Source organism: Pezoporus occidentalis, unplaced genomic scaffold (assembly GCF_034315485.1).
Source record: "Pezoporus occidentalis ecotype Australia unplaced genomic scaffold, CSIRO_AGI_Poc_V1 ctg174, whole genome shotgun sequence".
In the NCBI taxonomy this organism is placed as follows: Eukaryota; Metazoa; Chordata; class Aves; order Psittaciformes; family Psittacidae; genus Pezoporus; species Pezoporus occidentalis.
In genome coordinates this window covers 396,324-412,508 of record NW_026913576.1, presented here as the reverse complement: position 1 = coordinate 412,508, position 16,185 = coordinate 396,324, and the positions used below count along the sequence as shown (strand labels likewise).

Below are 16,185 nucleotides of genomic sequence, written 5' to 3'. Positions count from 1 at the left end.
AGTAGGCAGAGTTGGAGAAAGGAGGGGATGGAGATAAGGGCTCTCTACCTGGGTATAAACCACTCCATATTGTGGAGCCTACAAGGAGGAAAGTGTTCAGCTTCTAATGACATATCTCTAAGGCCAGACCTTAAGCTCCCAGGTTAGATACCTCAACATCAAAACTCTGACTCTTTTCTAGTAAAATAACACTGAAAGTTAATTATGGCTGCACCTGGATGAGCTCTAAGAAGCAGCTAACAATAAAAAATATGTCAGATGTTTGCCTTGCAGCCTTTTCCACCTCAAGACTCAAGGGAACAGAAGAGGTAGCTACACTCTGTGGTCAGATCTGAGCTCTGTCTGACAGCAGTACTCTGTCTTTGGAGCGCTGGGCTGCAAGCAGTAGTTTATGATTTCCCAGGCCTGGAAAATCTGCAACAAACACCAGTATGGAAATTCCTCTCCGTTAAGTCTGAGTGACTGGACATGATGACTGTACAAAAGAATGCTAGAGTGATTAATCATGCCTATTTCATAATTTTTCAAAACATGCTTTTTAGATTAAACAGATTTTGCATTAATAAAGAAATAAAAAGTCAGGAAGAAGCTTTATGTATGATACACATCTCCCCAGACTGAGTGCCATGGCTGAGCACATATCCTTGTGCAACAATCCCAGGTTCTCAACTTCCAGGCTTTGCATCCTGCTCACTACTCTTCATGCTAAACCTAAGCCAGAAGGCAGGCAGAAGGACCTGAGGAATTTATCTGCCTCCTAAGGCTCCCACCTTAGCTGAAGGTGAGACAACCCGCACTTCAGGTCCAAATTGCACTGGAGACTCCTGTGTGGTGGCCTCCAATGGGCCTAAGTTTCAACATGGGGAATTCTGCAAGCCAAAATGGAAATTCAGGTGCTTCCAGGCAAATCTGGAAAGCCTGCAGAAGAATCTGCTCTCTGCAAAGTCTCTTTTGGCAGACAAAAACTTATCTTGCTGATACCAGTTTATTTTTCCTGCCGTTTCATTTTGTGCCATTTTCATGGTGCCATTTTTTCATGACCCAAGAATAACTGGTGCCATTATATTTAACCATTTAACCATAATTAAGAAAGCAATGAACTGGGTGCATAACATTAGACATTCAGTTCATCCCTCTAAGCACAAGTGCATCCTTATGCATGCATTTAGTTTAAATTTGTTTAGCTCTGATTATACAGTAGGGCTTCAACTCACTAAAAGTTTAATGAGCACACTGCTGACTTGCAATCTTGAGCTGAAAGCCAGGTTTAGGACTCACTTCAAAATAAGTGTGATATCAACAGTTCCTTCTCAGTTGTCCATGTCAGACAACTATCAGACAGCTGCTTCTGCAGATTCAAAGCAAATAATGATTTTCTGTCAAGAAATTCCCAAGAACAGCCTGAGTTGCCTCAACAGGCTGCATTCAAAAGGACTGCACAATGCCAGCTTACTCTGTTCCCATCTCAAGTTATCCTCTTAATGTGGTGTCATGAAGCACATTATCGAACACATATGACAAAAGAAAACCCGTGCTATTTGTTCCTTCTAGTGCGAAGATAATGGGCGTCCTGTGCTTCAGCTCACATGACCTATATTGAGCCACTTCAAAGAAACCAACAGTTTTATTGTGGGCCCATTCATCACATTCAGTGGGGTTTGAGTGCAGACATCCATGGGGTTCGTACTGGGTTTATCTGACAACATCACCAGAATTCATTTCTTATTTCAATGCAGCTGTATTCCTCATGAATTCCCAGAACTAAAGCAGAGCATTGCCCGCTAACTCTTATTTTAGCATTTTTACCACAGGACAGAAATTTAAGTTTCCATAATGTTACTGAGGTCATACAGTGAATTATTTGATTGTCTTAGATTAGATAATCCTGTCAGCTAAGTAATTACATTATCCCCACCTAACAATAAAAACATATAAAGTAGCATTTGTATAGTGCAGCTTTTTAATCTAGAATGTGTTCATAAATGCTGTTTCTATCTATAGTAAAATCAAATTTCTTGATCAAACCTGCTGTTTCTTGTAGGTACATGCTCATCAATTAATGTGAAAATAATCTATACTATACCAAGCATAATAAATAGCACTAAAATACCTATCTCAGTTTAGAAACTAGGAGTTATTCAGTTTTCACCATATTGCCTTTTTAAACACTTCTGCTTAAAGAGATCACAGGAAATACAAATGCAAGTATTATTTGAAGTACATTCAATGGTAGGTTTTCAATAGCAATTCACATTTTAGAAGAATTAAATTATTAAAATATTACTGATACTAAACATCTGTCAAGCATACTGAGATAATTTAGTAATTTCATAGTATTGTAGGAGCATTAAAAATTGCTTTTGGATGATACCTAAGCTCCATATGTATTATGACAAGAATGAAAACAATTCACTGTGATCACAATTACTGCATTTTTGTGAAGGTTAGTCACACATCCTGAGAATGCCAGCATTTTATTGCAGAACACATATGACTGAGATATTGTTGCTTTTAGTTCATTCAATACATACAAACCTCAGCACTTTCTCTAAGCAGTGGAGAAAATGCATCAAGAAAAGTTTAGAAACCCAGCCTCAGTGTTACTAACACAGCACCTTTCACAGTACTCCAGGAAATAAACAGACATTAATTAACTACCTGAAAAGTAAGCTGTACTAAATAACAGACATTGAAGCACTTTTCGCATTCTTTATTATCTATCTGCTTCAGCAGATGCAGGATCCCCTTAGATGTAAAGTTCCCTTACAAAGGGTGTTCTGATGCATAACAACAGTTACTCTAACCATGCCAGCAATACAATCACTGTGGTACCTTTTAGAGCCACAGCAGCTAAATCAACACATAAAATGAACCCCAATTCCCATCTCTTCTCTACTTCTTCCCATGTTTGACTGCTACTGCTAAACCCAGGACACCATGCCTATGAGCATACATCACAGAGGGGGCAATACTTCTTGTTACACCAGCTTGAAGCCACACTGCAGTTACAAGGAAGAGTGTCTCATGAGTTCCAACCGCTAGGTTCCAACCAACATGTTGAAGCACAACTTTCCTGTGGGTGTTTACCAGCTGGATCATCAGGCACATGCGTGAGCTTGCGTATGTAGCTCTTCTTTCAACTGTGCATATGGAGTATTCTGGCAAGTTATTAATAGCAATCATTGCCATTAAGTTATTTGTAGCAATACCAGAGTGGTTAATATTATTTTATTCTATTGCTGCTATTTCTTTGAATTCAGAATCTTGGACTAACAGCTTCCAAGTTTGGTTGCATACTTACTCTTTATGTGACTTAGTTAAAATAAGTTATTAAACTGTAGATGGTGTAAATTGAACCTGTCAGCAGCCCAGGAAGCTGGCGCTATGCCCTGGTTGGTGGAGTCCCAGCTCTCCAGGACCGGGAAAGAGACAGCAGGGAACCAGGCTGGGGTGATGGGCTGTACAGTGGGTACCACAAAGTGGGGTGAAAGGCTGGTATAAGGCAGCAGGTCACGGGCAAAGAAGAGCCCAGCAATGGCATGACAGTGGTGGCCAGCACTGATGGAGATGCTGGCTAGGGATTACCCTTGTGGATGGGGCCCTCAGTGGCTTGGTTTGGTGGTGGTCTTGGCAGTTCTGGGGTAATGGTTGGACGATGATCTTAAAGGTCTTTTCCAATCTGGTTGATTCTATGATTCTATGCAAGCATCCAGCACTGGCAGGCTGCACTTCTGCTGTGTCCGCTCTCTGCCTGAGGGCCAGGTGACATGACCCCAAGCACAGGCTGGAGGGGGTTGTGAGTAGGCTGATGCCTTCCTGCAATGTCTCTGAGTGGGATACAAGGCCCACTGAAAGAAAGAAAAAGCACCCTTCCTGGGTGCTAGAAATGCCTCTTCAGGGAAGTCAAAAGTTAATTTGCAAGAATAAGTATCATTAGCTTTGATAATGGCACTGCCATTGTCTGACAATAAATAAATCAATAAACGAATACAACAGCAAAGTAAATGAATACAACAGCAAAACAAATGGACTTTTGGTCAGGGCATCCAGCTCTGTCTGGTGCATTCTGCAACAGCAGAATACAGAGGCAGTGAAACAAATCAACTGTAGGTGCCAGTCAAATAAATATTTATCAAAAATTAGTAGCAATGATAGTGTTCTAAGCCATTATTTTGTTAGAAAACTACTGCAGCCTTCAGAGGTAAACTCTCTCCTATGAAAACAAGTAGAATAAAATAAATGTTTTGGATAATGAAAAAGAGCAAGTAGGCCTCCAACAATAACACTGTTCAGTTTTCTTTTCATGTTGAATAACCCTGTGATTTTCAGCTCAGGCCACCAATGGTAATTGGCCAATTCCACACTCTTTTCTTTGGTTCAGTTTATATGTTACTCCTTGGCATTTGGGGCTTTGCTGTTCATGGAAATGAGGCCTTGCATTTCAGCTATGACCCAGACAAGACAGGTTAATCTTTTCTGTTACTAGCTCAGGCCTATAACTCTTGAGACAATCCTTTTTTTTAAAAAAAAAAATTATTGTAGACATCCAATGTTAAGAAAATAAACCGCAAAAATTAAACATAATTGTTCCATTAAGGAAGTAGTAACTGACTGAGTTAATTAATTATCACTTAGCTTTTTCATTTATATTTTTCTTCTAATAACCTTTCATCTGTGACTAAATAGGGATCTGTGCTGTCTACCCTTCATAGCAACAATCCTCATGTTTCAGAAAACAACTGAAATTTTCAAATTAAAACATAGAACTGATTTTTACATTTATTGTCATCCATTTATACTTATGACATATATTAAAAACAGAGTTGCAAAATGTTCTAATATGTGCACATTTTAGCTGTCCTGGTGCAGTTGCAAATGATCTGACAACTACTTTTCTGCCGTATTTTAGGTATTCAGGGCGTAAGAACTGGTGATTGTACTGGTACCTGGAGTACCCTTTTCACGTTCATGCTGCATGTAAGAGCATCAAACAGGAAGATATCTACCAAAAGTAATTCTACGCTGTTTTTTGTATCTTCTCTGCTTTCTCAAGGATTATCCTTGAAGCTGTCTGTGGCTTTGGCTTCAAATTCAGCTCTCTGGTTTCAGAGAGAATGCAATCTACCTGCATGATGTGGGAGCGCTTGAAAAAAAGTTCAACATTACTCAGTATGTGGGACCAAAGCACTTTGCAAAGACCATTTTTCTTATTGCAATGTACACATTTACTGTGATTACAGTGGTTTTTGTTGGCAAAATTTTTGAGATCTCATGTAAAAGGCTAGGTTTGTCAAGAACTGTCACTCCCAGTCATTTACTAACTTGTTCGCCTGCAGTTTTATAACAAAAAACATCTCCTGTCTTCTATGCAGTGTTGCAGAAGAGAACCACCGTCATTATTACTGCTTGAGTAGTTATCTGACACTTATCCTCATCTAAAAACTTCCACATTGTGTAAATAAACTTTGTTTCCATGGCAAACCAAAGTCAAAAAGATGAGAGTAACATGTTTTCATGACCTGCCACATTTAATAGTTTGACCCCAGAGGAGTATCTGTGTGTGAACAGGAGGTTATTTATAAACGTATTTCTAGTCACAGCTTTCCCAAACATGTGCAATTGGAGTGAATCATGTTATTGACCTTCCAAGTAAAACTATTCCCAATTTCTCACATGTTCTTATGGCTTGAGAACTAAGCAGTAATTGTGGATAAACTTGGTACCAGAAAGCATCCAAACATTTTCCCAAGCAGTGCCACGGCTGCAACCTGCATCTCAGACCCCAAGGCAGAGACTCCTGCTCAGGCTGTGGTGACAACATATTCATCCAGACCAGCTTACTCTGTGGCAGTCTAGCTAGTGTCACCTCCTAGATGTGAATCTCCTATTAAAAATGAAAGACTAGCATGGTATTTTTTGTGCTGACTGGAATGCCTTACCTGCCTTATGTTTTAGCTTCTGATGCAGAAGACTTCTGTCACTTTTGTATGATCACATTCTGAAGGAGTAAAAGGGCTTTATGACTTAGTTTTGCATAAGAGGCTTGGAAGCATCAAATGAAAATCTCAGAGAAAAGCCTTTTTTGGGTACAGTCAAGCCTCAACTTCAGTAAGTTTTGCTTGTGTGCGACTGCAGAATTGGGCCAACAGAATTTTTTGCTCTGTGTATCACATCTAACTTCCTATTGCTCTGACTAAAGCTGGTAGGATAGCAGTTAAAAATAAGTCTGCATACTAGAATTATTCCATGCAATAAGTGTATCTGGATAGGTTAGGTCTTGAACCTTATATATGTATCAGATGTTTTTGTGTGCAACAGTTTCTTCTTAAGGACTAGCAGACATATTAAACTTAGAAGTGATTTCATTCCCTGTGCTGATGTGAGGTAATGGCAAAAAAAAAAAAAGTATTTCAGAAGTGGAAAGAAAGGAGGAGGTAGTTTCCTGTATAAAATATGCACAAATAGCAATCATAACAACTAGCTATTTTCCATCTCCAAATACCCTCAATTTCTGGAAAAAAAAATAAATTGGAGGTTTCTTCCTCTTGCTTTTTCATAATTTTCTATGGTGGTGTGGCTTAAATGTTTTATATGGCTACTAAACTGAACAACTTCTGTTCTTAATCTCAGTTGAAACAGGAGACTCAGGCTCATCACTATTTAGCAGTGATCCAGGAACCAGCAAAGTAAAAAGGAATCGTCCAAAAGGAATTGGACACAGTGTGACATCTGTAACACTGAAGGGAAGAACATCTTTGCTTCTTGAATTAAGCTTAATTTATGTGAAAAAAAACATTCAGTATGAAAGCAGAAGTTGACAGCCTGGTGACAGTGTTTGTGTTCTTTCAGGAACATTTGTGAAATTCTGGAAAAAGATTGCCACAAAATCTGTCAGCACTATTGTTAGTTAAACAGCCCCAAACAAGGCTGGGTTACAATAGCCATGTAATCCTCAAAGCAATAGCCATGTAATCCTCATAAACCCACAGAAGTAGTCCTTGTTACACAACTGCATGATTTAGGTGTCTTGGATTTGATTGATTGTGTGTGGGCCATCTGATTCAAAGTGCATCACAACTAGATGCGTGATTTTTTTAATATGCTGATCAAGAACAAAATGATAAATTTTAATACATTCATTATACTAAAGCATTAATGTTATTTTTCCCCTATGGAAATAAATTAGATGTTGTTTCAAATGCATGTCAAGTCAACACTGTTAGATTTGTGCAATACTAAACTAGTTATGATACTTGCAAGCACTCCAAATGGAGTAAGAATCACTGTAGGAACTTCTTGTTTACATAACGTGCTGTGTTCTTTGGTCAATACATGTTTAATTCTTTGTTCTGTACACCGGTATCCATCTGGAATTATTCTTTGCAATTTAAACTTGTAAAAATGTGTTTTAGGTGAGTTTATTTATAAATAAAATACAAAATATATACAACTGCTAGAAAGAAGAATTTATTTCCATGTGCTAGGTACAGTCATGACCAACTGTATTCAAATCACACTTCATCAGATGTTTGCAAAATAATAACTTCATTACAACTTTCTCAGTATTTTCCCTGGTGCTTAATATTTCCATTGCTTGTTGTACTTGTTCTGTAGATTCCAAAATACTTTGGAAAGGTCAGAGGAGTTCAGAACCCTTAGCACCTCAGGGGACTTCCCTGTCAGCATCAAGAGCCTTGCAGAGCCATGACTGGCACAGGACTACCTGGGGAGGCTCTAGGAGCTAGATGACCCACCACAATTCCCTCTCTGTCGGTGGTCAAAATCTGGAATATATTAAAACATGAGGTACATTTTTCTTCCAAGTGAGGTACAATGGAGATTTTTTTCTTGAATATCCTGTGAAATTAAAACTCAAATTCCTCAGTTTCAGTTTTCCATTTAAAACTGGAATGTGCATTATTGACTTTTATTTGCAAATGCTTTTCTGTGACTGATTCTGTCAGTAGTTTCAGGAACACGTTAATGGAGATTTATGTCCACATAAAGAAACCATTTCCCCATGGCTGTCAAAACTTCCCTTTCCTGTATTTGCCATTTGTTTTCCTAGCACTCACTGAAATCTCAAGAGCCTCTAAACTTTTCTTTCCCCCAGTCTTCCAAACTTCCACCACTTTTATCCTCATTTACTATCAGCTTCCTTCCACTCTTACTCCCTCTGAGATTTATAACACGTCTGCACGTGTTCCTCAGTATTGCACTGATTTTAGCTCAAATGCTTAGCAAATCTTTGGGATGATCCTGAAGGCTGCTTTTTACTATCATGAAAGGAATTATACAATACACCTGGGGAGTCTTTGATTTCATTCTATTTCTTTACACAGTGAACACAAAGTCCTGTCTCCCACAACACAGTAGGAAGTCCTTTTGTTACCTACATCAGGGTCACATTATAAGTGCTTCTCTGACTTCTTCACTGTTTTCCACCATACTCCAGCCACCTCATTTTCACAGACAGCACTCAAAGGAATTCCCAGCTCATGCATTTGTAATCAGTTTTGTCTCTAGCCAGATATCATGCCCATTTCAGTTCCCACTTAAAGAAGAGGTAATTGTTCCCTCCACCATCTTCAATGAAACAAGCTAAATACACCCAGTCAGTGACGCAATCGCCTTCGCATCAAATGTATAGTTACTCTGGGACAGCCAACTTCTCCTATATCACCACAACCTCCCAGTGCTATAACCACTCCTTGCTCTATTCCCTTCTTGGCTTCCTTTCTTCTGTTCAGCCGTCATTTCCCTCCCCAGTTCTCTTTTCAGCACTCTCCCATGATACTACTGAGACAATATAGGCATCTCTCCTACACAGCGCCTCCCTCCAACATGTATATTTCTTTATGCCCTGGAGCATTAATGTTCCCTTGCAGACAGCCATTTTGAGACCAGAAGTTTGGCAACAAGGCCATTTGAAACACATTTAAAAAAACATTTAACTATGTTGTCAGATTGAGAAAATAGCAGGCACTAAAATAATTTATATTACAATTTTTGAGATTTGAAACCATTTTCCCATTTCTTCTGCTATTCTTATCTGCTCTTAGCAAAAAAAAAAAAAAACAAAAAACAAAAAAACCTGGGAAATCCTTGGAGGTTCCTCCAAGAAAAAGTTATCTGGGAAATGGTGATCCTGCAAGATACACTTTCCAGGGTTGGTGGCCTTCCTGACAGCTGCTGGGACGCAACGCAGTCCAGCGAAGTGCTGTTAGCCAAGCCATGGTAGCATAAGGCTTCTCCAGCAAGCAGCTGCCAGATGACGGCCAGAAGCCCAGGAGAAGAGCTGCGGCTCAGCACCGAGGCCTTCCTGGACCAGTGGGGTAGCCCAAGGGGAAGGTTTTTCAGCGTGAAATGGGATCTTACTTGCAGGTCTACCTCCGTGGATAAGGCCTGCACAGATGTTTGGGCTGACATGGTAAAAGGAAGGAAGAAAAAAGGGCTGGGGAGGGCATCACGCTCGGCCCTGGAGAGCTGAGCCGGGCTGTTATTCCCCCGGCTGTGAAGCCGAGGCCTCCGCGAGCTCTCCAGGCCCCTAGACGCGGCGGCAGCGGGCCACGTTTCCAACCCTGAAGGGCCGCTCTTGAGGCAGTACATCCGCCCGCACTGACACACGCCTGCGCGCCCGGCACTGCCCAGCTGCGGTGATCCGCCGCCCGCGCACTTCCAAACAACAGGGGGCGCTCTTGCCGGCCGCACCGTCACAGGCGGCAGCCCTCCCGCCCCGCGCACGCGCCCCGTCGTCCCGTGCCGGAAACGGAAGCGGTCGGCGCCAGCCCCGGTAGCGAGAGCCGCTGACTGCTGTCTCTCCGTTGTTGCCGCTGCGCGTCCCCCGCCCATCCGTGTGATGGCGGCCACGGCGCTTCCCCCGCTGCCGCCGCAGTTCAAGAGCATCCAGCACCATCTGCGAACCGCGCAGGAGCTGGACAAGCGCGAGCCGGTGGTGGCGTATTACTGTGAGTGAGGCGGCCGCAGCGCCGCCCCTCCGCCCCCCCGCCCCCGAGCTGGACTGGGCCCGGCCCGGCCCCCAGCATCCCGGCCTGTGCCGAGGTTGGGTGCAGTCCACCGCCACCCGCACCCCTCTGCCCCAGGTCCTTTTCCGTCGTTCCCTCTGTCTCGCTGGGTTCCGCAGAGAGCCCGTGGGATGTACGCAGAAGAGGGTAGGGGGGAGAAGCCCCACCTCTCTGGGCGGTGCGGGGCGATCACCGTCTCCCGCTTCAGCCGCGAGCCCTAGCTCGCTTTTCATGTATTCTGCTCTGTTTTTATAGTTAAGCCTCTTGGCAGTCTTTGAGGTTATGCCAGAAGCCTGAGTACATAGTTGTACGCGCAAGTTCTCTGTCTCTGTTAGGACAGTCTTAAGAACATTCTTTTCAGAGAGTAGGTGGTGCTTTTTTGTTGTTGTTTGTTTCATGGAAAGGAACACAGCAGAATCTTACAGTAACGCTTCAAAATCAGTATGTAGATGTTTCAAGCTAACATGGCTTCTAAGCTAACGGTCGTTAGTGTGGTTTTGTAAGCCTTTGTAAAAGGCTTTCCCCAGCAGATTAAGAAATGCAAGTGTTTTCTTAGTAGTCTTAAATTTCTGTCACAGTTAATCACAACACTTGGAAAAAATCGTAAGAGTAGGAGCTCACCAGAAATGTTTGTTATTTTCTCTCTATTGAGATCTGAGGAGGTCACTTGGTGGGCTTACTTGGCAATAGATTGTCTTCAAAAAGAGTTGGATAAAGAATAGAGGTAGAAGTGCAAGTTCAATCTGTAAGGTGGTCTTAACTTTAGAAGCATGAATTCATGGAATTCAGGCTTCAGAAAACTCTGAAAAAAAACCCTGTCAGCTCAGTGTCAGAAGGATAATTTTAATTTTGATGCGTTAGGCAGGAATACTGTCCTAATGTGGAGAAGTGCCACCACAGAAGCGAGACAGACACACACTAGAACACTGGATGTTCTCAATAGTACTCGCTCTTTTTTTACAGGAGAAACACGGGACAAATCATGCTTTGTGTGGCAGGAAGCACCAGCTAATCAAGTTGCCCTAGGGGTTTTTGATTTTATTTTTTTGGGGTGTTTTTAATCAGATGTAACACCCTGCCTGGGTATACAAGAAAACTACTAGTATTTAGTGTAGGCAACAAAATAGAAGTCTATTTTAATTTTAAAACAAATGTTTTTGTGGCTGATATCTATTTTTCTTAATGTCTTTTCTGTTCTGAAACTTAATGTTAGTCTTAGTATACAGAAAAATAAACTGTGTTGAATAATTACTATTTTGTGTAAAGTTCTGTGCATAGTCTCTCCTAAGGAGCCTGAAAATTTGCATATCTTTTTAGTTTGAGTAGTTCACATTTGATTCATTACTGAGTTTAGTGAAGACTATATTCTAGAGGCCTTTCTCAATACATCATAGATAAAGGAAGAAGCAGTGACACCTCTTTTTCAAGGCAGGTCTTGCTTGAATCCTTTGTTCTTTTAAATACACAAAGGAGAAGAATACTTTTCAGACAGTGTTTTGAAAGCAACACAGATTTCATGTGGCGATAAAACATTTCTCATCAGATGCTTTGCTGAAAAAAGGTGAATATCTCTTTGCTGAATCTTTGAAACATGTTTCAGAGGAGCTCTATAAATTTGCTCTGTGTGGAAAAAGTTTTGTTGTGTGGAAAAAGTAGTGTGAAGAAAGCCGGATGTGTACTGGAACACACCAAGTGTGGTGTTCTGTGCTGGGGCTGCTCCACCAGCCTCCATGTCTTGGGACCGGCAGGGGTGGTGTGACACAGAAGCCAGCTGAGGGGACCCTGCAGTGAAAGGTCATGTGACAAAACAGTGCATGTTCCATCACAAGGCTGTTTGCACAGAAAAGAGGAAGGTGTTTATAGCTATGGAATATTGCTGGAAGTGGTCCATTCCTAAAGAAAAGCAGCTTTGGTCGTAATATTAATGTTTCCATGGCACAATAGTTTCAGTATGGGTATATGTTTGCTAAGTTTTGATTGTAGCTCATTGTTCATTGTAGTTCAAATTCATCTGTATATTTCTAATAATAAGAGCTGTGATGCAGACTAATTTGAGTATCAGCAACAAGTGAACTCTGGTAAGATGTGTTTGCAGTGTAAAACACTACGTTCTATAGCTTAACGACACAATTCTTAGGAGGAGCTACTTGATGCTCATATTAATATTTTTGTCTCTCCTCAGCATCCATTTGTGCTAGAAGCCTGCTCTCAGGGATGGGAATTTGAATAGCAGTTACACATTTTATTTGCGTACACAATATTAAATCTTTTTTTTTCTTTTTTTTTGTGTACTTCGTTTGAAGCATTAAATTAGTATAAACCAGCACTGCCACCTATAGAAGATACTATAGTCCTTCTCTGGTCTCTCATTTCCAACCCTCATGTGCTTCAGAAGCAAGCATCAATCTAACTGTATGATGAAAACCAACAGTAAGCTATTTTTCAACCAGGTCAATTCATTACCACATACATAGCTGTGCCCCACACACAAAAAGACAAGGAGCAAGACACAGTGGCCTGGGGCAAAGACAGGACTCCTGCTTTTTTGATATTGCTGGCCTATGTTGATTTAAAGAAACTGTAATTTGGTGAACATTAATTTCTGTTTTATACAGTATGGATAGCTACAGCATGGATGGTTTGTATTTTTTCAACTGCCACATAATTTTCCAGGTGAAAGATAAAGAACAACAGTGGTGCTCTTGTGCACCATAACACATCACAGACACTTGTAGTTGTGGTGCTTGCTAGAAATACTGCAAAAAATAAAAAATGGTTTTATTACAGGTAGCTCTGTGTATTCCTTACAAAGCCTTTATGCTGAACTCCATTTTTAGCTTTCAAATTCAAAGCGGCATATGTTCAGTAGCTTAATATTTTGTTTGCCCTAACTGCTGTTAGTAGATGGACATAATTAATTGAAGCAATAAAATATATATTTACTTCCTAACAGTAAGTACCATAAATTTACTTGGTTGTAAAATTTGTTCTACTTAGAATATAAGCTGTAGAGAACTGAAGAAACCAAGTTTATTTTTTTTAAGTTGTACAAGACTTGATCTCACAAAATAATTCTCTTTTTAAAGAGATTAAATACTTTATTAAGTGTTCAGCACTCTGGTAACCTACCACCTTCTTCTGAAATACATACCTCCCCATATGCTGCTTTTTCTCACATTTCATGTTATTTTGTTAGTCATTGTCAGTATGTAACCATTTCAGGTTCAGTACAGATCAGGTCATTCAGTAGATATAAGGGAATACCAATAAAGGCTGCTATGTTGATGGCCTAGCAAAATGAAAATAAGCGATTCATGGTCAATAAAGTAACTTTATTATGTTTAAAAGTTTACATGAGTCTGACTGTTTTGAGATGCTATTCTGCAAACACAAGGAGGCAGGCTTTGATAAAAAAATGTATGGCCTGTGTAATAACTAAAGAAATTATATCTCTAGCTCTGCTCTAAGGCAGTTTGACTCAGAAGTTATTTTTTCAAAAAATTGCAGGGTTTGAGAGGTAGTTCTGTCTTCCAGAAATTTCTGGTTTAGCCTTTAAAGCAAGATTTTTCTTAATAGCTGTTGCTTCAGCCTTTCAGTAGTGTTGTTAAGCTCTTTTCAAAGATGATTAGTAGTTTATCTATACTTAGTGGCCATTGATGTTCTAATTCAGACATATTGCAAGAATGCCAGAGTTGCCAAAAAAGCATTCGTATTCAGTCATACCTAACATCCTAACATACAACAATGTTTGGATATTCAGTGAATGCATCATGAAAAACTGTGATTCCAGTAAGGAATCTTCTGAAAAGCACTGCTGTGATGGTTTTTGCTTTATAGTCAGCTAAACATCAGAAAACATTCATATGAGAACAGTAGACTTGATCTGTTTAGAAAAAGTGTGGAAAATGTACAATGTACATTACAATGTAAAATGTACAATTCTCAATATATAGAAAATGACCAGAGAAATCCTTCTGAAGAATCTTACTGTGGTGTGGACATTTCTGGTTTTGTGGGATTAAGCAGAAAATAAAAGCGAAATAATTTTTTTTTTTTTTTTTTCCCCCACAACTAGTTGACATCCTCATGAATCAGAAGCCATTCAGCTTTTGGAAAAAACCATCTGTTAAATGTGACTGACTGTTTACTTTCAACTTTAGTCAGACATCTATGAAATAAGCTGCTCACTTGCATGCCAATTATAAGACTTTTTTATTTTTTTTAATTTATTAGGGAAAAAGATGAAAAATAAAATTCGTGCCCTAACTTGGAACTCTGGGGGGAAAACCATTACTGTGTAGTTTTACAACTGCAATACTGTTAATTTTGTATTGATCCTTCCTCAAAGGAGAGGACTAATAACAGACAGATATTTTTATTGAGCTTTTAATTCATTGAACTTTTGGTTGTATCTTGTTACATTTTTGAATGAGTAATTTAGAAGTTGTATGCAATTCAGAAGTATTGATGGAAATAACAGTAACTGGTGTTTGCTGTATTTTACTTCAGAGATCCTGCACATACTTACTTCATTTAACTGGGACATTGTAGAATTGAAATGCATGAAATAATGTTCTTATTTCTTATCTAATAAGATCAGATTCCTGAGCTCTCCAGTTTATTTTTTTTCTGTACTACTTTTATATCCATTTCTAGAAATGTTTTCCATCTTCTAATATTGCTGGTGGCAGAAGACTGTTCCGTGAGCTTCTAATACTACAAATGATTTAAAGCCTATTATTAGAGATTACATACTGAAGAATAGATTTAATCTATTCTTTATTCAGGATAAGTTAATTGGTTAAATATTTAAGAAGTAGACATCCATTTCGTAGTGTACTGTTAAGACCTGTTTAGGTTGTGGTATGAGTATAAACTAAAAATATTTCTCAATTTCTTTTTTTCCCCCTGTGCCTTTTATTTTTATTTTTTTTTTTCTGTCTTCAGTCTTAGCTTGTCTGCTCTGATTTGTGTCAAAGATTTATAAGTGGGAAAACTGGTTTGCTTGCAGAGCCAGTAAAACAGTGAGAGGTGATTGGAATAACAGTGATAAATATATAAACCGCACAGTCCTCAAAGCAAATCGTGAGTAGAAGCAAAAATTAAAAATTATGTTAACTGTTGTTTAGTACTTTTGGCACTTGCTTTGATTACATAGGTAATATGTAAAAAAAAATCTGACAGAGGGAGGAATGAGAACATAAAATAGAACAAGTGTGCTCCGAGACTGAAACTTAATTTCTGACGTATGTATATTTGTATACATATAATTTCTGAGGTATGTATGAAACTCCTAAAGTTTAATTGTACGCAGTTAATACAATTATATGCATTTTTCTACCATAGAATTCCCTTTTTTTTGGGTGGATCTTTATTCAGCTTGAATTTCTGAAGTAGAATTCAGAATTGTCCTTTTCCTGCCTCAGGTTTGCTGTTGTTTCTAAAGAAGGAATGCATCAATATCAGCATTCTAATTTGCAGAATCACAAAATTGTTGAGGTTGAAGGGAACTTGGTACATCACCTGATCCCATCCCCTACTCTAAGCATGATCACTAGCGCAGGTTGGTTAAGACTGTGTCCAGGCAGTTTTTTAATATCCCCAAAAGACAGAGACTCCAGCTTCTCCAGCCTTTTCCAGTGTGTGATTATCCTCACAGTAGATTTTTATTATGTTTAAATGCAGTTTCCTGTATTTAATTTTGTGCCTGTTTCCTCTTGTCCAGTCACTGGGCAACACCAAGAAGGGTCTGGCTTTGGTTTTGCACCCCTTTGATACCCTCCCCACATCAGGTGTTTATTTACATTGATAAGACACTCTGAGCCTTTTCAAGACTAAGCAGTCCCAGTTCTCTGCCTGTCCTGGTATGACCGATGTTGCTAGCCCTTCATCAGCTTTGCGGCCCTTCCAGTGTCGCTCATACTGGATGCCCAGAACTGGAGCCAGTACTTCACATGTGTCACACCAGTGCTGAGTAGAAGGGAAAGATCACTTCCCTCAACGTGCTGGCAGTGATTCTCCTAATACAGCCGTGGATGCTGTTAGCAGTTAAGGTCAGGAGTGCACTTGGGAAACTGATCTCATGGTTATGCCCATCTAGAGTGCTTTGGTTCAACTCTCAGAGGACTTTAAGAGTATGAAATAGGTTTCTTCCAGCTTA

At 39.8% G+C, this 16,185-nt stretch overlaps 2 protein-coding genes across 6 annotated transcripts in view; both read left to right on the top strand.

Moving 5' to 3' along the window:
- VTA1 (vesicle trafficking 1) overlaps positions 1-16,185 on the top strand; it is a 53,671-nt gene that overhangs the window by 7,418 nt on the left and 30,068 nt on the right. For 3 of the 5 annotated variants that reach the window (XM_062614249.1, XM_062614247.1, XM_062614252.1), the window contains exon 1: positions 9,779-9,968. In XM_062614249.1, coding sequence (XP_062470233.1) covers positions 9,860-9,968 — 109 coding nt within the window. In that variant the 5' untranslated portion in view covers positions 9,779-9,859. Of the gene's footprint in view, positions 1-9,778; positions 9,969-10,074; positions 10,173-16,185 lie in introns of those variants that run through there. The other 2 variants (XM_062614248.1, XM_062614250.1) reach the window with 2 other exon arrangements.
- GJE1 (gap junction protein epsilon 1) lies at positions 3,385-5,659 on the top strand. Its single transcript, XM_062614275.1, is given in 6 exon segments — positions 3,385-3,495; positions 4,330-4,457; positions 4,459-4,510; positions 4,889-4,954; positions 4,956-5,075; positions 5,078-5,659. Coding segments are annotated over 6 exon segments (744 nt in total). The 3' UTR covers positions 5,345-5,659.